Source organism: Scatophagus argus, chromosome 16 (genome assembly GCF_020382885.2).
Source record: "Scatophagus argus isolate fScaArg1 chromosome 16, fScaArg1.pri, whole genome shotgun sequence".
Taxonomy (NCBI): Eukaryota; Metazoa; Chordata; class Actinopteri; family Scatophagidae; genus Scatophagus; species Scatophagus argus.
Genome location: NC_058508.1, coordinates 19,820,218 through 19,844,911, shown reverse-complemented (window position 1 = coordinate 19,844,911; position 24,694 = coordinate 19,820,218). Strand labels below are relative to the sequence as shown.

Genomic DNA, 24,694 nt, shown 5'->3' with positions numbered 1-24,694 from the left:
TTTATCTTCTGGTAGTGGGTAGGTGGTTTGTTTTGAATGTCTGTCAAGAAAAAATTTCACGGCAATAAATGTGAGTAAAATATTCTGGAGCAAAATGGTGGACTGACTAACTGATACCTTGACCATTACATACAGCACACGGTGTCTGTGGTGTGAGCAGGTGTACTCAGCGGACACCAGCAGGCTTTTTGTATTTAGACCTTATTGGCTACATTAGTCATTGTAGTGCATTTATTATCGCACTTGATCTCTGTGCATTTTACACAGTTGTGATATTGCACACAAAATAAACTGAACTGCCTGCACAGGATAAAACAGGTTAGTGGGACGTGATGGGCAGCGTTACAGTTTTATTAAAATGAACTCTCATTAGCCTGAGTCACCAGTTCACTTGATTAATACGAAGGATGGATGAAAGAAGGAGACCTCTGACCTACAGCTTTAAACTGCAGAGGAATGAATCTGGGTGGATGAACAGTCATCGGGATGTGATGCAGACATAACTGTGTTACAATAGGTGGAAAAGATCCCTCCCACGCTCTCTTTGTTTTTCCCCACCAGATCCAGATATGTACAAGGCTGGTAGAGTGTGTGCACTGGGGGAGGCGTCAGCTCGGCCGGTACTCATCAATCAGGGTCCAGGGGGAGTAAATGTTTCTTATCTCTGGGTCATAAAGCAGGGGGGTGACAGGAGACTGGAAACAGGTACGAACAGCAGGGTGAGGTCTGCCTAGCCCACAGAACGAATGATTCAGAGCGATCTGAGACACGGTGATTCAGCGATAGGCTAACAAACTGTTGGATGGAAGGCATGGATCACAAGCTCTGTTCACTCTTCTGACATGAATTCAGAAAACACTGAGGCAGGCTGGAATCTGTGGCTGTTTCGCCCCGAAGGCGAGACAAGCGCCGACACACCTTTCCCAACTCCTCTGGAATGTTGTTTTGGGGGGAAAGCGGCGAGGAAAAGGTTGTGATTCTGCACAGTGTGGCAAAGTGACCAACGAAGGAGGGAGAGGAACATGAGAACATGGAAGTTAATGTGACCGAGTGAAGCGAGGGTTTGGTGTGTGTGTGTGTGTGTGGGAGGGAATGAGCCAAGAGCCTGCACAATAAATGGGCGTGGAAGTTTCACGCTGAGTTTCACTGCCGGCTCTGAGTTGTTCCTGTCAAACAGCAGCTTAAAGGGCTCTGGGCTTTCACAGGGACCGGTTGGCCTCCCAGCTGCTGTCTCTTGGTCTCCTGCGATGATGACAGCGGCAGCGTTTGGACTGACATCTCACTGAAACTTTCTAAAGGAAGAATCTGGCAACTTAAACTGGAATTTTGTTTAGGGCACAAGAAGACAGGATACCTGCTTAGCAGCTTGTCGCTCTGAAGAAGCCACCGAACAACCTGAGGAGAGGATTCACAACAGGAACTTTTAAATCGGACCAGGTTGGTACTTTAACGAATTTAACATTTAATTTAGGTTTTAGTTGGGTTTTTAAATTTGGTTCGAGTTCTACATTCACTTCCTTCTTGGAGAAGTGGCCTTAAGAGTTTGTTTTCAGTTGTGTATAATTACAAAACAGAAACTTTTTCAGTCACCGAACCTCACGTTGAGTGACTCGCACTCCTGCGTCTGCTGACACACAGCAGGATCATTAAGCTGCTCACTACAAATGATTCACAGGCCTGTGCAACATTACGTGATGAAACTGTTACAAACCCGTCCAACATTTTCTCAGCTGACAAACACACAAAGTATGCTGGCATACTGCTTTCTGATCCAGAGATTAGATAAATTGCATTTCATGTTTTCATTTCACCATAACAACCCGCCAGCCGGTTGGGAGGTTATGACTTTTTTGTGTGTGTGATCTTACAAGTTTTTCAGGCTTTTGTGTAGTTAAAAAGGAACTTTCTGTTTGGCACTGGCAGTACACAACTCAGAGAAAACCCCAAGCTCACTTACAGTCTGAATATGTTTGAGAACATGTTCAGACTTGTGCAAGATTTTTAATGTTTAGTCTTAGTGCTTTAGGGCACAGATCAGCAGGAAAAGTCATCACACCTGTTGGTACCTGGTCAGCACAGCTCAGCCTGGGAACATATTTTTATTTTTTTAGGATAAATCAGAGCAGGACAAGACATTCGAACACACTCGTTATTCCTTTAGAACCTGAATTCCACTGATTCAGGCGTGTCAGCAGCACGAGCCCAGACAACAGGTGCACCGGGTTTAAGAGGGGGTCAAATTTTAGTTTTAGTACTTAAGCACATTTTAAATGTGCATACATGCGAGCAAAACCAGGACTCCCTGTGGGAGTTTTGTTATTTTTGTTATGTAAAACCTTGTTTTGGCCTGTTGGCTGGTTATACGACTCTGGTTCAGGTTCAGTAATGGAGGGAGACGAGCTGTTAGGCAAGCTTAAATGGAACAGAAAAGATCAAATACACTCTGAGGCCACCCGTCCTGACTGAAAATATTCTGAAAAGATCATTTATCTAAGGGCTTAACCTCACACACGAGGGTGAAACCAGTTCCTCCTGAGTCGCTTTATCTTGAAAACCAAACAATTCTATCTATTAGCTCGAGCAAAGTTAAAACCATAAAGCGGCCACTCAAGACAAGTCATAAAATTGTTCTTCAGCGCTCTTCTAAATATCACCCACTCAAAATGTTCATAAAGTGTTGTTTTTGTTTTTCAGTCGTCATGACAGGCAAACCTTTCTTAAACTTAAATGCTGCTCTGGTTTGCAGGTATGTCCAATTCACCTGTGACACCGGAAACAAGGGCAGAGAATGAAGAGGTCTGCCTGACTCTCATTCCGGGGACCGGTGACACCCAGAACAACAATAACAACTGCAGTACAGACAGGAGGACACAGAACGCCGCCTCCTGCCTCAGAGATGAGCACCACAGGAAACTGGCCATCTGCAGCATCATCTGCGGGATCTCCTGCATTGGGATCAAAGCTCTGATCAGCTCAGTCAAGGTATTTTGTTGTCTTTCACCTGCTTCAGACACACGAGATGCCAGAGAAACGACAGGCAGAAGTCGCCTTAATGCGACTGTCAGTGGTATCTCTGAAGGCATCTAAAGGGATCTCCTCCTGCAGTGGTTTCAGTGTACCTGAAGGGGAATGTTGTACTCTTTACTCCTCATAAGTTTTGCTACTTTGCAGATTGTGTCCTGCATCACAGCCAAAGTCACACCTTTTTTTTGATTAAAATTTCAATGAAAGTGTTGAACATCGGGAACCGATAACCAGCCAGGCGGATAATCTCAGATACTTTAAGGTAGTTTTGTAGTTGTGATACAGTTTGAGTGGGGTGACTCGATGTTTTGGATATTTTACAACACAAAGCTGCTACACAAATAAAAAAAGTTTCAGCCTTTTAAGAAACTTTGTGACAAATGAACTTGATTTGTTGACTTTGTTAAATTTTTTGGACCATGGGTTTACTTCTCATTGGGTTGCGATAAGAACGAGTATCTTTGGGGGGAAATAATTCTGAGTTCCCACGGAACCTCAAACAATGGAGAAGTGAAACTGAACAAACACTTTCCTTTAAATCATCACTCTTACTGACAGAGGTACGTTATTGGTTTCATTTTCTATTCAAGTGTCGCTGCTAACGCTGTCCTTACTCCAACAGGCCGAGAAGACAATAGACCCCGAGAAAGCTGCCGAGTTCTCACACCAGGCGAAAAAGTATGGAATCATCTCCATCGTGACGTGGGTCACCATTCTGGTTTTGACTCCCTTATTGTTGGCGCTGATCTCATATCTTCTCACACTGAAAGACTGATCAGAACCTGCGCAGAAGAAAACAAGCAGGGGACTTTTCTGACTTTACGGAGACAAATGGCAGACTGCCAAAAACTCAAGGCTGCTTATCAGCTATTAAGAACCAGGAGGGAACTGGTTACAAGGAACACACAGAGACAGCTTCCAGCTTTTCATGTGCTGATAAATGGACAGATCTCCCCGGGTCCACTTGCACACTTCCTCTTTAACCACCATATTTTTTTACAACAGGAACAAACACTCTAGAATATGGCGTTAAAAACCATACTTTTGTATGTCTTTTTTAATACACTGTAATATTTATTTAACAATATATGAACACAATTCAAAGTCTAAATGGCCATATAAAATCCAGCATTAACTATACTCTGAGACATGGCACTACATGACATATGTACATTTAAAATCAATGTTTACAAAAGTCATTCCCCAGCCAAGACCCAATCCTTAATATTTTTGCACTGTAAATGGTATTACTCATGTATAGGTGCTGTATATACTTGCAGATATTACTACACGTCCATACATTACTCCATCTGTCAGTCTGGAAAGCAGAAATGTAAACCTGTTCATTAAGGATTGGGTCTCTACTCCAATAAAACAGGATGGCAGTGCTTCTTCAGAACATTATGAGATCCTGCTCTTGTTGCCAGCGTCAACTTGGCATTATTGCATTGTTACTGTGTTAAGCTTTATTAACGTCAGATGTATCAGTATGTGGTGCTTTTATACAGACATATAAACAATGAGACAATTTCATAATAAAAACAAGTAAAATTTCTGTGCTCTGAGCTGCTTGAAGCGTCCTGACGTTATACAAATACGTGTACAAAAAGTCTTACAGAAAACCTCACAGTTAAGGCATCCTCATAAAAAAATTGGCCAGACACAAAAAAATATATATCATACACAGGCAGTTTATCAAGACGTTACATTTGCAATACAAACAGAGACACCACAAAACACTCCAGAGGGAACCACAGACGATAACACAACGAACAAAGTGGTGGAGTCATGACGCCTCCACTCTTGATCAGAAATGCTCTCTGGAGTGTCGTCGTGTTTCCAGGTTAGATTTTATACATAAAAACCTCTACAGCCATAACTTTACACACACACAAACGATTGGATAACTGAACAGCCTCTGCCCTGAGCTCAGTAAAACGATCCCGCTTGCAAATGTACATAAAATTCGTAGGCAGAAACTTTGAAAGGTTGAGAAATTGTTTGCAGCCAATAGGAATCTCTCGTTGGCACGTGTAAAATTTAAATTCAGTTTGATTTAAAAAGAAGAAGAGAAAAAAAACAACAACATTAGCTGCCTTGAAAATTAACTTACACTGATCGCCTTCTATGCGAGAAAATGGCTTCATTCAGATGAGACAGTGCAAAAGGAACCAGATGAGTTCTGCATTATCGCTTGCTTCGAAAGGGTAACAGTCAGCGCTGTTGTGCCGATGTGTGACACTCTGGAAAGTCCGAGATTTTCAAAAAAACTGAATACAACTGAAAACTGAACATGTTGTAATACTGTACACGTGTTTAAATCAGGGGCATCAACTTTTGCTCTCGCAGACGGTGGTTTCACTTATTTCACATGGAAAGCGGACGGCAGACGTCTGAGTGCAGTAATGATGAAATAAAAAAAGAAAAGCCGCTTCCTGTATGAGGACATTACCCGACTTTTCTGAGGCAATACATTTATGGTGTTATGTACTGTTCTTCAACTACAAATGCTACAGAAGGAAAATTTAATTCTTCAGTAAGGACTTGTCACAACAACTATAATATTCTGTTTGTGCTGGAAAAAAACGGGCTGGAAGACTCGCGTGAATCTTCATGCTGAGATCGCATCAGAAATAGTCGGAATAACGGAATTATCCTGCTCAGCGTTTTGTTTTCGTTTTATTAATGGCTGCCAAACAATTAACATTTGGGAGGCACCTGTCAACTGTCCTTCTGATCGTGCATCAGCCACAGATTCAGCTGATCCAGCTTGGCACAGAGAAGAGAGTCCACATCCTGCGCGCTGAGGGACGGTTCGTCTTTCGGGAAGCCCCCTCGTCTCGTCCTGGAAGGCGAAATACCCGCCTTTCCGACGCCAACAAGCGGCTTCTTTGGTTTTCTGGCCTCGCCGACCTCCAGGAACTCCAGAAACCGTTTGAGACGCCTCTGGCCAAACCAGGACTCAGAGCCATTCCGGCGATTGAGCGGCACCTCGAATATGGTCTCCAGCCGGCTGAAACACGAGGTCAAGGCAGGTTAAATGCCACCTTATTTTCAGCTCATTTAGTTAACCACATGATGTTTCCTCTGCCGCCACCCTCTGGTCAAACTTTGCTTCACTGCGTAGGTGAAGCTGTACTTGCATATTAATTCTAAGTATGTTTTGAATATGTGGTGTCTTAAAACTGGAAAAGCAACAACATAAAACCCTCAAAATATAAGGACATTTTTTAGAACAGATAAGAATAAAAATAAGTCGTAATCATAAATGTGGGGTAACTATTGTATGCTTTTGGAAAATGTTGAGCTTCCCGCCAAAAACAGAATGTCATAAAGTATATCCTGTGTACAAACAATAATTGTTTGGAATTGGGACACAGCATGTGCCTCCATTTTTCCTGCATCCAGAAGCTTTGTTTTATAGTGCGTAATGAGTTATCAAATGTCTGACTGTCCCTAAACACACCACAGAAACTCGCAGAAAAGCTGCTGTTCATGTCGTCCAACTGTATTTATGTTTGTTAACCTTCATGAAATGGCCAGCGTGTGCGTGTTTTTACGTTCAGGGTGACCTTACCTTTCAGGGGGTTTGCTGAAATTCTTGTTGGTATAAATCTCCTCCAAACTAAACTCCTTCTTTTTCAGTCTGTGGTGTAACACAAAGGAGGAGGAAAAGAACATGTTTGCATTCAGGCTGACTATTGATCAAAGAGTGATCAATAAACAACAGACACGTGTCGATACTGACATGAATTCACGTTCAACGGAAGGGCAGAGTGACCCAACAGAATCTGATGCTGTTGCAAGTGTTTGATTCTGCTTCAAATAACCAAAGCTAATGCTGTACATTCACAATATGCACATAAGTTCTTTTACTTAAAGGCTGCAATGATGAAGACATTACAGATCTGCCACGCAACACACAGACTGAGTATATTCCTGTCAGCTCCATCACAGTGTACACATACGGAGTACTTACCTGATGGGTTTGGGCAGGCCCATGGGTGTCAGGTTGTTCTGAGGTTTGGGCAAAGTTTTCCGAATTCTAATAGACGACACCTTCCCTCGCTCCTCGTGCTTCTGCACGACCTGCGATGACGAGAAACGAGCATCATATCTACAGTGAGACCTGTGCTGATGTGACTGGTTGAGACTTGTGACAAAAATCTGCACTAAATCCAGACAAATGAATTTTCCAAGCATATGTCATAACATAAGCTAACAACAAGGCCCTGAAAACTGCTTATATCAGTGTTACAAGCAATCCAAAAATCAAAAGGGATTCAATGCAAAATGATTCTCGGTAACAATGTGTTGTTATCATACAAAATGTCACTTTACAAAATGAAGAATACCTTGATTTCAGAATCAGACAAAGCCTTTTCTTCTCTCAAGCCAACATCTTCAAACTCCTGACTGGAGGAACTTGTGTTCTCGCCGTCATCCTCCTCTTCACTCTGTTGTCTTCTCTCAATCTCACACTCCAAGGGAACCCCGCTGCAAAAAAGCCATATGAAGTTACATCAACACAGCGACAAAACATTTGAACATCACTGCCATTATTGTCATCCATTTTCCTATAGACTTTATAAAAGTGTTACATGCTACTGGAGTCCATGGTAGCGCTCGAGGAGTCGGTTCTCTGGAGGAATCCTGAAGTGTGCCATGAGGAGGGGCTCAGTGGGTACACTGAAGAAGACGAGGTGGGAGAGGAAGCATGACTGGCAGTGCTGGGGCTCGAAGCAGCTCCTCTGCTCTCAACTTTCTTTGAAAGGAAAGCCAGGGGGCTGGAAAGAAAACAGGAGGCGAGAGCTGAGAGGGAAGTGCTGGGAGACAGCGCAAGACTGGGAGACATGTTTTGGCTGGCGCCGTCATACGGGACAGATCTTCTGGATGGGTACACCTCCTTACGAAGGCAGAGGGGGGCAATCTCCCTCTCCACTTCTATGCTGCAGACCGTGTGTCGACGGGCCCGACGCAGGGACTTGTGGGCATGATGGGCGAGAGGAGTGTGTGAAAACTGATGCTGGTGTGGCGTGTGGATCCTGCTGGGATGCGGTAAATGCAGAGACGTCCAGGGCGCGTCGAAGGGCTGAAGGCAGGGGATCTCCGGGCAAGAGTAGCTGCGCAACAGACGCCTTGACAAGCCGTTTTCTGCTGAGTGTGTGTCTGCTGAGCCCAGGTCTGCATCATCCATAGTGATGGAGCTCGACACCTCGTCACCTTTGCGTGTCCTGCCAAGCAAAACCCTGCAATTTCTCCTTTGGTTGTCTGCTCTCCGGGGCTTAATATTAACCCTTCTCGCACTAGACCTCAGCTTGGAGACCCTGATGCTGGGAAATGCTTCATCTTCCACAGAAGCAGCATCCTTTTCTTTGTCATGCACGAAATGTTCGACATTACTTAATTGTATATAGCAGTCTAAATGAGGCTGGGAGGGTGATGGAGTAGGTTGCCGATTACTTTCAAAAGGAGTCATTTCAAAATACACAGGGTCCATTCTGTTGCCTTCTTGAGACTGGTTTTCTTTGGCTTTCAAATGAAGGCTGTGGATGCATTGCTTTGTCTCCTGACCACCGGAAGCAGTACCTCGAATGCCCTTTTTGGGTCTCTTGGACGACTGCTTCAGTCCTGTTTTCCGGCTCTCCTCTTCGTGAACGTGCTGAGAGGCATTAAAATCTGTGGGTGAGGCTCCTAATGGCTCTGATAGTGCTGATGAGGTAGAGACCACAGTGCTGTCTGACTCTGCAGCTGAACTAACTTGGTTTGGCGATTTCCGTTTTAGTGGCTTCTTGTTGACGTCCCTGCACTTTCTTTTGATCTGGAGCTGCTTCACATCAGGACACACAAGGACGTCCGATAACGCGTCCTGCTCGGCTTGTTTTGTTGAGGTGATTGCAATGGTGGTTTCCAGATCCATACTGTTATCAGTGTTTACGCCAGGTTTACCGAGACCTGTTCTCGTCTTCAGTCTTTTGCAGGAACCGCTGGCCTTCACCTTGCTGCTGTCCTTTGGTTTGTCCTCCGACACAACACAGCTTTTGTCCAGCGTACAAACCGACATCGCTTCAGAGGAACTTTCAGTCTTTACGTTTAACACGGCTTCACTTATCGGCGCAAGAATTTCTTGTCCTCCTTTTCCTGTCTTATTTGCTCTTGATGAAACAGCCTGTCTTGTTCTAACAGGCCTCAATGCTTCTTTCCCATCTACAGTGGTATTTGTGGATCCAGCCTCCCTCCTTGGTGGTTTTTGCCCTCTCAATACGCTGCTATCTGAAGCAACATTTAATAACTCTTGGTTTTTTGTCTGTTTTCTAGATGCATCTACTGTCAATCTTTTCCGCTTCACAAAGTCTTTGGGATCGCAGTCCAATTTCAGCTCCCTCTTTGCTCTACCGAGACCTGCAGCTGAATATGTTTCAGGGTTCATCAGTGTTGTTCCATTAGCATTGTCCTCTAAGTTATTCTGGAGGCTGTGATGAACTGAGCGGCAACTCTCTGTTTTCCTGCCATCCTCAGGCTGAAAACAGCCTGATGAGGACAATGACAGCATTTCGTCAATTTCGGTCGAGTCAGCTTTGTTTGATTTGGCTGAATGAATGTGAGAAACCTGCTGATCCATAACCTCTGGGTCAGACTCTTCTTTTCTCACTTCAGATGTTAAAGCCTTGGAGGTGACCTTCCTTCTGTTTGCTGTGCATTTCCTAGGCTGTGGCTTCGGCCGGGCAGCCAGTCGGCCTTTCTGCTCGTCGTTGGCACTGGATATCTCTAACCTGCATTCATGTGAGGCACTTGCGTTGACGAAGGGCTGCAACAGTATGGAGGACCTGAAAATGGATTCTGAAACTTCCTCCGAAACGACGCAGGGTAAGGGACTGTGTTGCAAAGGCACAGAATCAGTTATGACGTCTTCCTTCCCAGTTACTGCACATTCACCGACCGGCTCAGAGCTTGTCAAGTCCTCATCAAACGATAACTTTTTAGAATATTTAATATCAACAGTTTGTGCATTTTGTGCACCTCCTACTTCACTGAGGCTTTGCTGAAAGGCCTGATTCGCTTTAGCATCCTGATTCGCATTCTCGCTTTGTGCTTCTGGATGAGACAGATCGCTTGGCTCCGAGCGTTCAAAACTGGGCGTTCCATCGGCCCCGAGCTCACACTCGTCGAGTTTGTCTGGATGGTCCGTGGACGGTGGAGGACTATTAGCCTTGAAGAGTTTAACAGGACTCATCACTATCTCGGTGAAGCTGGCCATCTTCGACTTGAACGACTGAAACAAGGGGCCGATCACCCACCCCATCGGGGCAGACGCACTTTCAACAGCGTGTCCAACAGCTGATCCAGCGCACGTATCTATGTCAGATTTAGAGGCGTCAATAGTCTGCGTGGTATTGTCAAAAGACTGCTCAACTACATTTTCGGCAGCGGAGACATCTGTTTTTTTCTGTGTGTTTTTCTGGTCCTTTTGCCTTTAATAAAGACGGGAAAAGGGACATTAGTGAAACACAAATCACATGACAGCAACAGTGTCATTATGCTGAATAAAAACACCCACGTATGACTTTCTTCTAAAAGCATCAGTATGTCGTGTCTGTAGAAGCTTTGTCTTCTATCTGGCATCCCACCGCTCACTAGTTTCCTGTTCATTAAAAAAGAATCGACTGTGAACATCTAAGCCCCTTTTTCCCTGAGTCATATGGAAAACTCCTCCATCCACTCCAGCATTGCTGACTCTGTCCACAGCTGCTCAGACTTGCCTTATGCCTTAAAAGAACGTTTGTGCGAGCAGTTTGTTCGGATAAATTACAAAAAAAAAGTCGAGATAAACACTAAACTAAGTTATTATTATGTATGCACACACTGAGGAAAAATCAGCAGTACCACTTACTCATTTTGTTGCTCCGATGCAAAACTAAAACCGAATCCATCCTGCAAAATAAACACAAACATTTTCCAGTTGTTTCAGCAGTGTTTGGGTGAGCGTCGATATCATCTGTGCTGTTGATTCAACCAACAACAAAACACTAAAACATCTTGTTCACTTTTGGTCAAATGGTTATTGTCACTTTTTACAAATTACAATTGAGTTCAAAATCAATCCATCTCTTAGAGAAAATGGAGTTTGAGATCTCTGATTAACGATTTTAAAAAAGGCTGAAAGAGTCGTACATGAGTGGTGTTTGCTTTGGTGCTTATCACAGCCAAATGGCTTGATTGCGTTTCCAGTGCGTTAGTTCTGAAACACTGTTGTTCACCTCTATGATTCTGCACGACAAAAGGAAAAGCAAGACAACGCAGATGCAATGCGTTCTGTAATGTCTGCGGTTTATGCATTAGTGGGTCACATTAAAGGCACTCGAGTGCTTGTCTGTGTCAGATGCAGCAGACCGTGAAGGAGGATTAAATCACTCAATTAACCCTCACACTCCGTTCACTGTACAGGTCTCCAGTGTTGACATACACAGCCCTGCAGTACAGCTGCTGCACAAAGAGATTAGACACTGAAAGCTTTATGACATGAGAAACACCACCGAGTGCATGCAGACAGACTGTGACGGCGCGACCCACAGAGACACATTAGACACTAGAACTCGTTACGTTCGTGCAAGAACATCCAGAGTGGTGAAGGATAAAACTGACCTGGTTTTGTTTCTCACGTTCATGTGTGCTTTCAACTCTTGGCTGCTCGGACTGTGACGCTTGTACCTACAAATCAGAGCGAGAACGAGTGCTGCGTGAGTTGGGGCTCTTTAAGCACTAAAGACGTCCTGAACAAGATTTTTAGAGCTAAACTCCTACCATGTTCCACCTCTCGCTTTGCTTCTTTGAGGGGGAGGGATTCTGCCTGGATGGTTTCTGAGCTGCTCTGCTGTCCGTGTTGCTCTGCTTTTTAGGGGTTTGTGCTCTGATCCCTTGAATGCGGTCGCTTCTTCTGTGTCCATATATTCCATCATGTGCACAGCTGTGAATGTTTCAAATATTATCCAATCATGAATTATGCAGCGTTTTTTGTTTGAAATGGAGTGAGAGAAAAAACAACACTCATCAGTTCTTGTATTTGGGATTCTTTGATCAGATTTTTTTTGGCTCCAATTCCAGTTCGAGTCCCTTCACTAAGGGATATAAGATTACACAAAGTCTGACCAAATACTTACAATATTTAAAGAAATGTTGATTAAATATGCAGCTGGCACAATGACATAACACGTGTAGTCTTCTAAATTCATCACACACAATATTCCATGAGGTACTTAATCAAAATACTGAAGGTCCTGATTCAAAACTGTACAGTTAACAAGCTGAAATTACTGATGGTGAATCAATCAGCTAGAGAGAAGACGGAAATGTAAGAACACTTAGACCACTCATAAACAACTGGGGGCTGATTACAGGCACCAGCTGCACAGAGCATCCAAACCCGACAACAACAAAATGTTATTTTGGTCTGCCATCAAGTTCAGGACAGGACAGGTTCTGAGAACACAGTGTACAAGACAATAACACATTTTCCTAATATCAGTAATGATGCTGATGGTCAGTCATCAGATATTTGTAAGATTTCCATAGTATGCACTTCTAGTGTCTCCAAGTTCTCAGGCCACAAGGAAATAAAAGGTGTCAAAAAGCAAGGAGGGGAAAATACACCAGCAAACAGCAAAAGAAACCAAAAGGTGCAAGGACAACTATACCTGGGAGTGATGGAGGAAAAGGGGGGGAGAGGTGGTGGAGGTTCACTGTGGGGAGGTGCGCTACAGAAACGGTTTGGGGGAATAGCATCTTCATCCATTGGACAAACTATCTGAGGGAGTGGGTCAGAGGGATAAGTCAACATCCCCTTGCACGCTCTTTCGCTCCTTGTCTGTCCTTCTCTGTAAATAACAGCGAAACAAAAAGAAGCCAAACATGCGGGGAATCATATCAGTGTGAAGGCACATCAAAATGGGTCTTAAGAAATGAGGCCTCACTTACTGTTCTGGTATGTTGGACGGGTGTTTACTCTGAAATAAAGAACAGTAAGAGGATGTTTGTTTATCTTTTATGGAACATTCACACGTAAAACAACCATGGCTGCAACTGATGCTTTTATTATTTCCAGCATTGATTAAAATGTAATTTTCTTGATTAATTAACTGGCATAAAATATCAGCTAATAGTACAGCTAATCTTATTGAGAAGAATGGCTTAGCAATCAATAAAAGGATTCTAGATTTTGTAAAAAGGTTTTACAATTGCTCCTTAACCAGTACGCAATTTTCTCTAACGTTACTGGTGTTGAAATTTAAGCATAGTGCACTTTATTGGCTATAGCGTATATGTTGTTTTGAGAGAAACGCCTTTAATAGTCTATATCACAACAACAATTAGATGGTAGGAAAAATAAAATCTTAGGATTAGCATTTATGATCTGAATATGAGCTCTGAGTTTTCACCAGTCACTGCTGTTGGCACATCAACGTTGGTTCACTTGCACTACAGTCCGTTAGAGAAATGTTGACTACATCCAACAGCCTGGCTAACTAAAATTAGAAAGGTAGCTCGTGTTATACCGGAAAGTGGAAATAAACCAGGTTTTTAGCTAATTAAATACGAACGCATTTCAGCGAATGTTTTCAATCAAATGGAAGCGGCGGTTCGATCAAAACTGGGTGAGTGAGGTCTACTTACTGGAATAGAAACTGTCTCATATCCAAACTTTTACATACGAGCTAACGTATGCTAAGAATGTCCAACGCTATCGCAGCAGTGGTTATCATAAAAAGTAGCGTGAGTTAAACATTTTAGCCTCTGAGCTTAGCTGTTTTGTCACTCTATCTGCACTGCATGGTTGGGCTACCGCCGATATTCATACAGTGACATACAGTTACTACGCCAGGCAATAGCCGTAGCCGGGCGCTGTCATTAGCCCCTAACGCTCAAATGCTTTCCGTGGAATAACTGCGCAAATAATCCTATCGTAATTCACTAGCATGCGGTTGTTATGGCTAAATAACAGCAAACAACCTCACCAGAAACGCTGAGCTGGACTGCAGGATTGTATTCCGACCTCACCGTAAACAAGACTTGCCGGACGGCGCCCTACAGTGTCTAGTAGATGTATGCGTTTTTACAAATCCAACAACCAGACAGATGGATCATCCAATCACAGCACGAGTAAATATTCCGCCCGGAAGCCCTGTTAGAATCTGACCAATTAGAGGAGACTTTGAGGTGTCGTAGCTGGGACAGCCAATAAGAGAGCGAAGACAAATGGCTCATAAAAGATCATAGTTTTCTTTTTTGTCCTCGAGTGACCTCGCATCTTAAATCTGGAGCTTTTATAAATTACCGGATGCGCCACACAGGTACGACACTTCTACTCGTATTAGATCTGTTTTTCCATTAAATTTTATTGGAAACTCTGGTATAAACAAAAATATGTTACAGCTGGACGTTTAGTAATTTTAATATTGCAGAAGTCTAATTTGATTGAACCGCCTCCTTTGAGCATATCGAACCAGGGTTGAAATTAAAGATAATTTTCACTGTACATTAATCTCTTTACTATTTTCTTGGTATTTATTGCAAAAAATAAAAAAAATTTAAAAATTAAAAAAAAATACTGCAGCACAAGCTGATGTCCTCAAGAATCTGAAACCTAAAAATATGGTTTGCTATTATTTTGGTAATAGCTGCAAAATCATTTTCTTTTCTTGGCCAACTGTGACACAAACTTATCCTGTCACTTCTGCCACTGAAAGCATGTAAAGATTATATAATAAATGGTCTTTTGCTTATTCTGTTTTGAAAGAATGTAAATAATTTCAACTGGTTCAATATTTTATAACATACTTCTTCGAGTCCCGGGCAGAAACACTGAAGCCTAACCCAGAGTGTGTGAAGTAGGTGTACTGTAATGACTACCAAACTACTGCGAACACTGTGTGCAGTTCAACTTCTTCTATCTTCTACTCTACTAATATGAATTGCTTCCTGACAAAAGTGCTATGCAGCAGCAAAATAAGCTGCCTGAACAGACCAGCTACTGCAGTAACATCTTTAACTATTAGAGTGTAAAATACTCTACAGTAACAATTATTGTTATTGTGTAAAATCATAGTAATTCAAATAATTCATAATTCAATCAGTCTGTCATGAGCCTTAAAATGAACCCACAATGTAATCTGGGAAAAAAAAGGCTAATGGCACCACCACAAACATGAGTTATTTATTTAAAAACAATGTACAGAAAGCATAAGTCCCTGTTAAAATGATAGGTTTGACTGCAAAACCTCGGAAGAGGGCAAAACATGAGTGCTGAAAGAGATGATGACGTTTCTGATTAACTTGAAGCTGGACATAAATCATGTATAGAGCTCAAAGTCTAGTCTCTTGGAGTTGTAGAACTGAGCTCCCTCCTGGTCCTTCCTCCTGCAGTAAACACCACTGCTGAAATAGCCTTCATCCACCCAATCCTGAAAAACAGACAGTAAGAAAATTAAAGCCCACCTGCCCCACTTGATTCTGTTAATGCAGTAATATTAGCTTTGTCACCAATCATCCAGATTACTACCACCGGCAGGAATTATCCCGACGCTGTAGGAAATCACTTTTAACATTTTTAACAGTAGTTTACAAAAACTGTAGGTCAAAACAAAAGCAATGACAAATACATGGAGCTGAAGCCGATTGTAATTTATTTCGTATTTTTGCCACATATGTCCCACGACCTCGCATGAAAACCACACATGACCAGACCAAACATGTAACCAATGAGGAGCTTCCTGGAGAAGCTCACCGATACGCTGCATCACCAACACTCCTGTGATGTGCTTTGCCATTTAAACTGATTATGAGACGATACCTGCATCTGCTGACTGGTGAACGGACCGTAAACTTCTGAATCATCCTTCTCATCCCATTTGTACTCCCACATCACTTCATCACTCACTGAGGCGAAAGACAAAACTGAATTAAACAAAACAAGACATTTTGTGATATTTAACTGAAATATGTTCAAGTAACACTAAGTAACCTCTTCCGTCTTCTTTCTGCCGTGATCTGCTGCCATGCGTGTCGTCAAATTTATCGGCAAACATGTCAAGTTCATCGTCTTCTTCGTCGTCATCATCATCATCGCCGCCACAGGGTTTCACAGCTGGTTGCTTGTTGCTCATGCTCTTCATCAAAAAGGCCAGTTTTTCATACGTTTGCTGATAGATCTCAAACATCCCAGATCCAACCAATCTGTCAGCTAGAGCTGTGAGCCTGTCAAGCTTTTCTGCATCCCTTTTGGTCTCCTCTGTGGGCTCATTTTCTTGCTTCAGCTTCCCTTTCTTCCGTCCTCCGAGCCCTCCTAGCCGACGGAGGGCTGTGGCTACTGTCTCTCCAGGTAACAACAGTTCGACCACAGCTTCGGTGAGCTGATGCTGTGTATAGGATGCCAGTGGGTCCTCGGCAGGCGCCGTCTCCTCCTCCTCTTCCTCTTCTTCATTTTCTCGCTGCGCCTGCTGCTCTTCTCTTTGTTTCTCTTCCTCAGCCTCGTCCTCATCACCAGCTCTGCGTGTCCGTTTGGCTCCAAGACCTTTCTTCTTTTGTTTGAAAGGTTGCTCTTTTATTCTCACCTGCAAGAAGCAATGTATATTATTCCACATACGAGCCAAAAGCTGTCCAACGCGAAGCAGCAATTCCTAAAATACAATTACCCAATCAATGTTGTCAAGCCAGTTGTCTCTGATCTCTTGATCCTTTTTGATGAAATAGTTTCCCTCTGAGTCAAAGTGTCCTTCCTGCATCTCCTCATCCAGGTTGAAAGGTGTGATAGGAACTCCCTCATCACAGTCGATTGTTGCTCCCTCTTGTCCTGAAAACACAGTTAGCATGATCTCAGGTGACATAATTGTTGGCACTCCATATTTAGGCAAAACACCGTGTTCCTAGACTTGCAGTACTTATAAGTAGCAAAAATAGACACATCATGTCCTCACGACTTTTTTAACACTTAAAGCTGCAGTAGGCAATACAACCATATTTGATTGAAACAATACATTTTGACCAGTGCCTGTGATAATATTTAATTGCACAGTTCCTTTAGCTTGGGTGAGTGTGAGGATCAGGGTCTGATCACAAAACTAGTTTTTCAACTTGCCTACAGCAGCTTTAATTCAAATCTTTTAATGAAGGAGTTGGACCGAAGAACGTGAAAATATGTACTCAAAGCTGCATGTGTGAAGAAAAAATTGATGCAGTATATCACAATTAAGCAAGACCACCGCTCTGCCATCGTAGCCACAGCTGAATAAACAAGAACGTACCCTCCACGTCGTCGCTGGCCAGAATATCATATTTGCTGCTGTTTGTGTCATCCCCTTCATCCTCTTCGTCGCTATCAAGAGAATGTTTGCCCTTAAACCTGGAGCCTGGTCCACTGACGACCTCACAACTCTATAAACAGTGAAAGAAAAAATATTTTGCATAACATTATTTATCGCTACAAGTAACACAGGCATACCTTTGCTTTCTTTCTTTCTGTTTGTACATGTCCTGACACCACCGTCTTTCACCTGTGTCCAATGAAGGACTCACAGTCTCACAGCTAAGGAGTGCACCTCTGTGCTTTTGCGTCCTAAGGGACAAACGCCCCAACGAAGTCCTGTTATTCTCATATTTTATAATTCGTTGTAAGTAATGATGTAAACGGGACGGTGCTACCTTTTTGTTTGGAGTGTCGTCATCCAGGTCAAACTCCCCGTCCCCGTCCTCAAACGTCACTTTCCTCTTCGGCATAGCGCTACAAAAGGCAAAACAGTCACCGTATTACTCCTCAACGCAGCTGCAACACGACAACAACAAAACGGACTAAAATGTAACAAAACAGATTCTTGTCACGTTGAGAATTTGCGCGGTTATCCCAGGGCTCATGTTAGCTTTGCTGCTAAAATGTTAGCCAACAGCTGCAAACACTCTGCGCATGCAGAAAAAGTGAAGCTTTCTCAGTCCAATCTCTTGCTCGAGCTAACATTAATTTAACTAGTACAGCGTTGTCTGCCTATCCCGGGTGCGAAAATAAACAGACGAGGGCAACAATCTGACTTTAGGCACAAAATGAACCTCATAAATGCGATTCGTAGTGATTCCCTCGTCGCTTGTTTGCTCCTTCTTCTTCTTCTCTTTCTTAAGCTGTGTGGTGGTTGGTTAATGTCGAAACGGTGACTTATCGCCACCACGCGGTGAGTCGTGCACATCGGATTTTACCTTTACGTCGGAATATTGACTTGTTGTATTTAAAATGTTATATTTCCTGGAATGTGACATACAATAAGACACTGTGGTGATAACCCAAACTCAAAACTCACAAAGTCCAGATAAATTTGACATTTTAAGCAAAGTTGTGAACCGCTCAGTTTATTTTAAACTTCATATTTTTCTTTCACATATTCACACATTCTAATACATACATACAGTTTTTGTTACAAGCACAAAAAAGGTCATAAACAAAATATTTATGAACATCATTTCACAAGCTCAAAATATAATTACCATTATTTGCTGCTACACTGGCTTTAAGGCACAAATTAAATTAAAAGCAAAGAATAAGATTTGACACACCTGCTACTGTCACACATTCATTAAAAAGAAGCTGCACAAATCATCTGCCCTGCACCATCTGAGATTAAAATAAAACTCATCTGAAATCCAAAATGTGACACAAAATGAAGAAGTGAGAGACTCGAGGCAAATACATCAGACCTCAAGCTCCACTTGAACATCTAGCATCTCACTTCCAGGTAGCAGTTCTTCTCGGGGAAGTTGGTTTCGACCGCCTGGTCAGGCTGATCCGACAGCTCAGGGTCGACTTGAGCGTAGAGGAGAGAGAATATAATGTGTCAGGATTTTGTTACCAGGAAGTGGGTCGAGTTATTTATATTTCAACACTTGTCCTCTCGTACCCGGCAGAGAACCAGTTGCAGTAACCTGAAACTATATGTTCAAACAGCGGCTGGTTCTGGATGCATCAGACTCAAAGAGAACAATTCGATTCACATCTAGAAATGCCAGTGACCAGGTAAGTCACATCTATCTATCAATCTATTGTTATTATTAATAATATAAAGATCTACTGCACTGAACTTAACAGAAAAGTGAAAACTTGTGGTTTCTACATAAAATCAGGATGATTTAAGTTTTGCTGCGTTAAAACATTTCTGGAATACGTTACATCCAACAGTATTCACTTCTTCCACTCACTGCTTTTATGCAGACCTACTCCATTATAAATGTATAAGCAGTAAAAGTACAGAAATGTCAAATGCTCTTGAAATTGCATTAACTGACTGTGAATACATCGGAAGTATTTTACTGTTACAGCAGTTCTCAGCCTAAAGACGTCCAAAGATAAATCTGACTGTGACTAACGAGAGATGAAAGAAGACAAAACAAAGTTCTGTTCATGAAACGCAAGGTATTATATAGCAGGACTGTAATTATATATATATATATATATATATATATATATATATATATATATATATATATATATATAGTATAAAGTAAAAGTAGTAAAGTAAAAAGTACCTTAAAGAAATTATTTAATTAGCTTGCATATTACATTATTTCCCCCTATGGATGACTTTCAAACCTTAAATGTGCAGATTAATGGAGGATATCAAAGCTATAATGAGATGAAATTGATAGAAAAGTGACCACATGAATGTGAAAGCGCTTTCTCTTCTTCAGGTGTTGGAATGAAGCTCCATAAGAAGATACTGACCCATTACCTGTCATGCACCTCTCCGGTAGATAAAGAGGGGTATCTCTACAAAAAGGTTTGGATCATCAGAAATCACCGACAACATAAAACAAGCTTGAATTTTCGGTGCTGTTGGGTCACTCTGCCTTCTTTCTTCACGTAGAAAGAGCGAAATGCCACCTACCACCGCCGCTGGTTTGTCTTGAAGGCAAACCTGCTTTTCTACCAGGAGCGGCCTGCCGACAGACACCTGCTGGGCGTCATTGTGCTGGAGGGCTGCACGGTCCGGCGCTCAGAGTCCGACGGGCAGTTCGCCTTTTCCCTGGTGTTTGGAGGACCGGGACTGAAAACCTACAGATTTGCAGCCGAGGATCATCAGACTCAAGAGAGCTGGGTGAAGACCCTGGTGTCATCCAGCCACTGTTACCTGTCCCTGCTGGTCCGAGACCTGAGCCGGCAGTACGAAGGTGTGCAGGCCGAAGTCTGAACTTTTGTTTTTTATTGGCTATTTCTATTCCTCTTAGAATGTCATAAATCTGTGCTCTTATTGTAGTTTTGATTCTTATTTCGTTGCGGGCTCGTAAACACTGGTCAAAAGAATGGTTTGTTTTTGAGAAATATCTGGTCACGTCCTGGTGGAGAGTTAGAGTTAGTTAGAAAATCATCACATCACACAGCTTACCTTAAAGAGAGGAAACAAGGCCAGACAGCCAAGCAGGTGTCCTCCTACCAGCCACTCCAAAGCTGTTTGTGGCCATTTGTACTCCACGAAGTTCCTGCTCTCAGCCAAGAAACAGTCCAGCACAAAACACCCGTAAGACCACGAAACAACAGAGCCATAAGAAGTCAAACCGTGACTTCTAACTCCCTGCCAGAACGCCCGTCTAACCCTACACAAAAGGTGCTACATGTAAATATTCATCAGAAGTATTCTGTGCTTTTATTTATTTCCTGTTTCCCCTCTGCAGAAGCTAAACAGCATCAGGGATCTGGTGAAACCCGTAGCCGCCCGTCAGTCAGTGCCCTCAACTCAGCCCACTTCCTCCCTGTGCAGCGGCCAACAGCAGACGTCAGGGAGACCAGAAGCCTCAGTGCCAGCACCGTTTTACAGGCACCTTCTAAAGCCATAGCTAAGAAGTCTCCCAAAATGTGGCTCAGGAGAAACGCTCTCGTCACACCGCTTAACAGACCGGCGCCTCCGTGCAGCGATTGGCCTTTGGTGGGGTTTGATCACCGTGAGGAGTTTAGCAAACTTCATGATTATTATGGGCAGGAAGTGAAGAAAGCGAGAGAGGAGTGGCTGAAGAGTCGACGAGCGGAGGAGGAGCTCAGTGATGGAGATCTCATCGACCTGGGCTGAAAGAAAACCGACAGTTTAGAGACCTTTTATAAAGAGGAAGTGAGACGAGGTGGCTTGTGTGAGTTGAAAAGGAACTGAACCAGATGTGTTGTGAGCTGCACTGCGTTTAAGAACAGTCAGCTGAAGAGCCAAGGCCACCTTAAAGTAACCGTGCAGCTGCTGGTCCCTGACTCACCTGTAGGGCCTCGAAACTGAAGAAGCTAAATGGGATTTTAGCCATCACTTTGTTTTGTTTTTCCTGCTGTCGCACGTGCATGAAAAACACCTGCTCCTGGCACCTGCACACCTGAGGCTAATAGCATATTATCATTGTGACTTTATTCACATGTGGGGTATTTAACAGTTTCACCCATTGCATAGAAATAAGATGCTTTATAAGGCAGTATTAAGAAGAGATTGTTATAAAATTTCCACTGCGTGAAAAAATAAAACTGATTTGTCGTCTTCAATGTTTCATAATCAGTCAAACAAAAAAAGAATAACATGGAAACTTGCAGTGTATATGGAAATAGGAGACAGTTACAACTAGCGTATTTTACAGTGAAAACAAAATGATTTCTTGTGTGTGAATATTAAACTCAGTTGGTTTCGGGCAGTAAATTCCTTGAAGCAAGCAGATGAAGATTACAGAGCAGAGCGAAAATATTTTATCTTTAAAGCAACTTGAGGATGTAATTTGAGGAACCACAAAGCTCAAGAAGTTAATTTTGCTTTTGATTTGGAGGTCAGCTGAGGAACATCAACAGCAGAGGGCGCTGGAGGCTCAGTGTGCGGGTTCTGGTCTGCAGAAAACCATTTGGTTAAAGAGTGTGATTCGGTCAGAAACGGCGCTCTGATGCATGAGACAAAAAGGAAGTAGCTGGTGTCAACACTGACAGGCAGGGTGGGCATTTGGGGAAATGAGGTACCTTTAACTGACTCGTCCACTCATTCACTCATCACTCCAACATGTCTGACTGTAATCTCCATCTGGTTAATTAAAACAGCTGCTTCAGAGGCAAAATAAAAAAAAAGAGAAAAGAAAGCGGCAGTTCATCCGCCAAGTTCAGCTCCATCAGACCAGGGAAAAAAAGCAAAAGCGGACACCCGATCTGGACTTTAAAGCTCCAATTCTGAACAGCGATTGATGTAACACAATGCTAAACTGGATCAAGTGACAAAACAAGACAACCTGCGAGTGCTGGGTGTTCAAAGATGCCCGAGTGTAACATTGCAGATGTCTCTCGTGTCATTCGTGTCATGGTTTGTTAAGGGTCGCCTTCCGCCATCGAACAAGCCGGGAGCTTCTCCACATTCCAGCCCCTACAGACAGACATACCACTCATCTAAAAAGTGATAGATGGCTTCAGAGGAGCGTGGCGAGACGTGTCGCGTTGCAGCAACAGCTTCCTGAAATGCACACACATCTGTATGGAGGCATTTCCTCACGCTAGCAGCACGTAAACACGCTGTGAAGGGAGGCCATTTTGTTTTTTTTTTTGTTTTTGTTTTTTTACAACCCTGTTGTAAAGTCAGCAGCTGACACGTCTGTGAATTTTCTTTTTGTTTTGTTGTTTTTAAATGAATTATTTGCCACTCAAAACATGGAGAACTGATCGAGATTGTTTTAAAGAGACAGGGCTGTTATTCCTCTGCTAATGTTGCTTCACCAACAGGTTGATCTGGAAAACATAAGCAGGTCGGTTTCTCGACAACAAGACTCATCATTTTTAACTTAAAAAAATGAAACTGCAAGAGCAAAGTGCAGAATTAGAGGGAAATTAATACAAATTCCTCACCGTCATATTTGGTTTATGCCTAAAAGTTTGTCGCATTTAGAGTTTAAAAACATCTGAATTTGTGATGTTGTCACAAAGGTAAAAATCTAAGTTATGTAGGCAGTAAACTAGTGTTAAAACCAAACCCCTAAGATGCTTTAATATGTCATAATCATCTCCTGATCTGTGCACAAACGCCTGAATATAAAGTTAGTCTTTGAGGCTGCTGAATACAATCCAAAACACACATTTCCCTTAATGTGCAGCATTAAATAAACCTGAAATTAAGATTCGTAAGCAGCGACTCTTGACTGTAAGGGCAGAAGCAACATTTAGGGCTTGAATGATCCATTAAATGTAGTTTTAACCCTTAAAATCACTGCTATCACACATTTTAACGAGAAAAGTTTCAATTTGAGCGTTTTGCGTCATCAAATGTAACATTAAAAGTTCACAGTGACTCATTTTTCATCCCTGCAACGAGGTGGAGACAGTCAAGTGAATCAGGGGTCAAAGGTCAACAGGCAGGACGGCTCGCGTCAGGCTGTGGATGTCCTGAACGTCCAAGACAAACAAATGTCTGTCCAATCCACGTAACCAGTAAAAAGGGCGAGACGTGACTCATCGGTGACCGTCAGAGCGTCCGAGTTCAGTGGAAACACAAACAGTCGCAACCAGAGAGCCGAGAGAGGCGGCAAAAATAAACGAGATTAACGAAGCCGCTGACGGAATGAAAACAGATGGTGAATGAGGTAAATTTGGACATAAAACCTGAAAAAACAAAACGAAGGAAAGCATTTTGCTCTCAGGGACCCGGCGCGTTGGCAGACTCTCAAGTTTATTTAGCTATTTCAGTCGCCGTCAGCTGTCCCTTTCATGTTCCTCTGGGAACGTCTGCTGCCATCATCCCTGCCAAGTGATCCCCGGGTAGACGGCGAGAAGAAGAGGGGGGGCCGGGGGGGCCGAGGGGGCAAACAGGTGGGGAAGTGTTCATGACCGAGGCCAGCCATCACCACACACACGCCTTTGTGGCGATGAGAAAGCAGGACAGCAGCCAGAGGTTAATGATCCTCTCACTTGGCTGGCGTGTGGGCAGTCAAACCTCAGAAGAATAAACAGGAAACCCACATTTCCATAAAACGCAGCTTTGATTGATGAAACTAGATGCTTTGATGTTTGACTGCTGGCGATAAATATAACAGTGAAAGTTCACAGTTACTTTAATGCCTCTGCACGGACGGTGGAAAATAAAATCCACTCAAGTACAGTAATGAAGTACCTGAGTATTTCCACTTCATGCTCGTTCATACTGCACTTCAGAGGCGAACGTCGCCCTCTTTAGTCCAGGCTGAGTGGCTCCTAACATTTAAACTTAAACATTTACGCCTTACAGACTCCATGTGACGTCTCAGATGGGACCATCGCCACTATCTGTTGGTTTCATTTAAATCCAGTGTTGAGACTGGAGATAAAATGACATCTAAAACGTCATATAAATGATTAAGAGAAACATCCCTAAAAACGAACACAGTTTTAAGTTTATCACTTCTTAAGCAGGTTTGTGTTTCCTCTGGACTGAGTGACTAAACTGAGCATAAAGCAGTTAAAACTCCAACTCGGTCAGCTCCAACACTAAAATGCTTTTTACACTCTGATCAGTATTAATAACCTACTGCAGTCACAGGGGACACACTTTGACTTTTTATGCATTTTTGCGTGTTTTACTGCTTCTTGTTTCACGGTGAAAGACGATGATGTTAATGACAACAAACAGGATTAAGACTGAAAACCTGATAATGAGAAACACTGGTGTTTTTAGTTGAT

The 24,694-nt window shown here is 42.9% G+C and overlaps 3 protein-coding genes and 1 long non-coding RNA gene across 12 annotated transcripts; 2 read left to right on the top strand and 2 right to left on the bottom strand.

Annotated features, from left to right (window-relative positions):
- The first annotated feature begins 701 nt into the window (after positions 1–701).
- LOC124073080 lies at positions 702–4,578 on the top strand. Its single transcript, XR_006845635.1, has 3 exons — positions 702–1,437; positions 2,747–2,982; positions 3,647–4,578. It is a non-coding gene; the product is annotated as an uncharacterized LOC124073080 (long non-coding RNA).
- On the bottom strand, positions 4,067–14,181 carry prr14 (proline rich 14). 7 transcript variants are annotated; one of them, XM_046414997.1, is made up of 12 exons: positions 14,034–14,181; positions 13,458–13,544; positions 12,997–13,025; positions 12,717–12,826; positions 11,827–11,989; positions 11,668–11,733; positions 10,916–10,956; positions 7,626–10,496; positions 7,380–7,521; positions 7,004–7,113; positions 6,602–6,670; positions 4,067–6,037 (listed from the first exon to the last, which is right to left on the bottom strand). In XM_046414997.1, the coding sequence occupies exons 4-12, from the start codon at positions 12,812–12,814 to the stop codon at positions 5,746–5,748; spliced, it is 3,852 nt and encodes a 1,283-aa protein (XP_046270953.1). In that variant the 5' UTR covers positions 12,815–12,826; positions 12,997–13,025; positions 13,458–13,544; positions 14,034–14,181; the 3' UTR covers positions 4,067–5,745. The 7 variants fall into 7 exon arrangements, with proteins under 7 accessions (XP_046270953.1, XP_046270948.1, XP_046270950.1 ...); XM_046414992.1 differs by having other exon boundaries at positions 12,717–12,896; positions 14,034–14,180; XM_046414994.1 differs by having other exon boundaries at positions 12,717–12,896; positions 14,077–14,097.
- A 1,028-nt stretch (positions 14,182–15,209) lies between these two features.
- cd2bp2 (CD2 (cytoplasmic tail) binding protein 2) lies at positions 15,210–18,196 on the bottom strand. Its single transcript, XM_046415000.1, has 7 exons — positions 18,115–18,196; positions 17,716–17,794; positions 17,319–17,448; positions 16,710–16,867; positions 16,040–16,628; positions 15,869–15,954; positions 15,210–15,479 (listed from the first exon to the last, which is right to left on the bottom strand). The coding sequence occupies exons 1-7, from the start codon at positions 18,117–18,119 to the stop codon at positions 15,369–15,371; spliced, it is 1,158 nt and encodes a 385-aa protein (XP_046270956.1). The 5' UTR covers positions 18,120–18,196; the 3' UTR covers positions 15,210–15,368.
- A 590-nt stretch (positions 18,197–18,786) lies between these two features.
- On the top strand, positions 18,787–21,907 carry pheta2 (PH domain containing endocytic trafficking adaptor 2). 3 transcript variants are annotated; one of them, XM_046415003.1, is made up of 5 exons: positions 18,787–19,069; positions 19,375–19,465; positions 19,741–19,829; positions 19,917–20,220; positions 20,722–21,907. In XM_046415003.1, exons 3-5 carry the CDS (start codon positions 19,749–19,751, stop codon positions 21,111–21,113), a joined length of 777 nt encoding a protein of 258 aa, XP_046270959.1. In that variant the 5' UTR covers positions 18,787–19,069; positions 19,375–19,465; positions 19,741–19,748; the 3' UTR covers positions 21,114–21,907. The 3 variants fall into 3 exon arrangements, with proteins under 3 accessions (XP_046270959.1, XP_046270957.1, XP_046270958.1); XM_046415001.1 differs by having other exon boundaries at positions 19,372–19,465; XM_046415002.1 differs by lacking the exon at positions 19,375–19,465.
- The last annotated feature ends 2,787 nt before the right edge of the window (positions 21,908–24,694 follow it).

Excerpts from the sequence above, each read along its gene's own strand:
- prr14 (XM_046414992.1), bottom strand. The coding sequence starts at position 12,859 with ATGTTGACTTATCCCTCTGACCCACTCCCTCAGATAGTTTGTCCAATG. Across the intron at positions 10,497-10,915 it reads GCATCGGAGCAACAAAATGA|GCAAAAGGACCAGAAAAACA; the intron begins GTAAGTGGTACT and ends TCTTTATTAAAG. Across the intron at positions 7,114-7,379 it reads TGTCTGATTCTGAAATCAAG|GTCGTGCAGAAGCACGAGGA; the intron begins GTATTCTTCATT and ends TCGTCATCGCAG.
- cd2bp2 (XM_046415000.1), bottom strand. Across the intron at positions 16,629-16,709 it reads GGCTTGACAACATTGATTGG|GTGAGAATAAAAGAGCAACC; the intron begins GTAATTGTATTT and ends TGCTTCTTGCAG. Across the intron at positions 15,480-15,868 it reads TCACCAGTCAGCAGATGCAG|GATTGGGTGGATGAAGGCTA; the intron begins GTATCGTCTCAT and ends TCTGTTTTTCAG.
- pheta2 (XM_046415002.1), top strand. The coding sequence starts at position 19,749 with ATGAAGCTCCATAAGAAGATACTGACCCATTACCTGTCATGCACCTCT. Across the intron at positions 19,830-19,916 it reads AGGGGTATCTCTACAAAAAG|AAAGAGCGAAATGCCACCTA; the intron begins GTTTGGATCATC and ends TTCTTCACGTAG. Across the intron at positions 20,221-20,721 it reads CCTGAGCCGGCAGTACGAAG|AAGCTAAACAGCATCAGGGA; the intron begins GTGTGCAGGCCG and ends TCCCCTCTGCAG.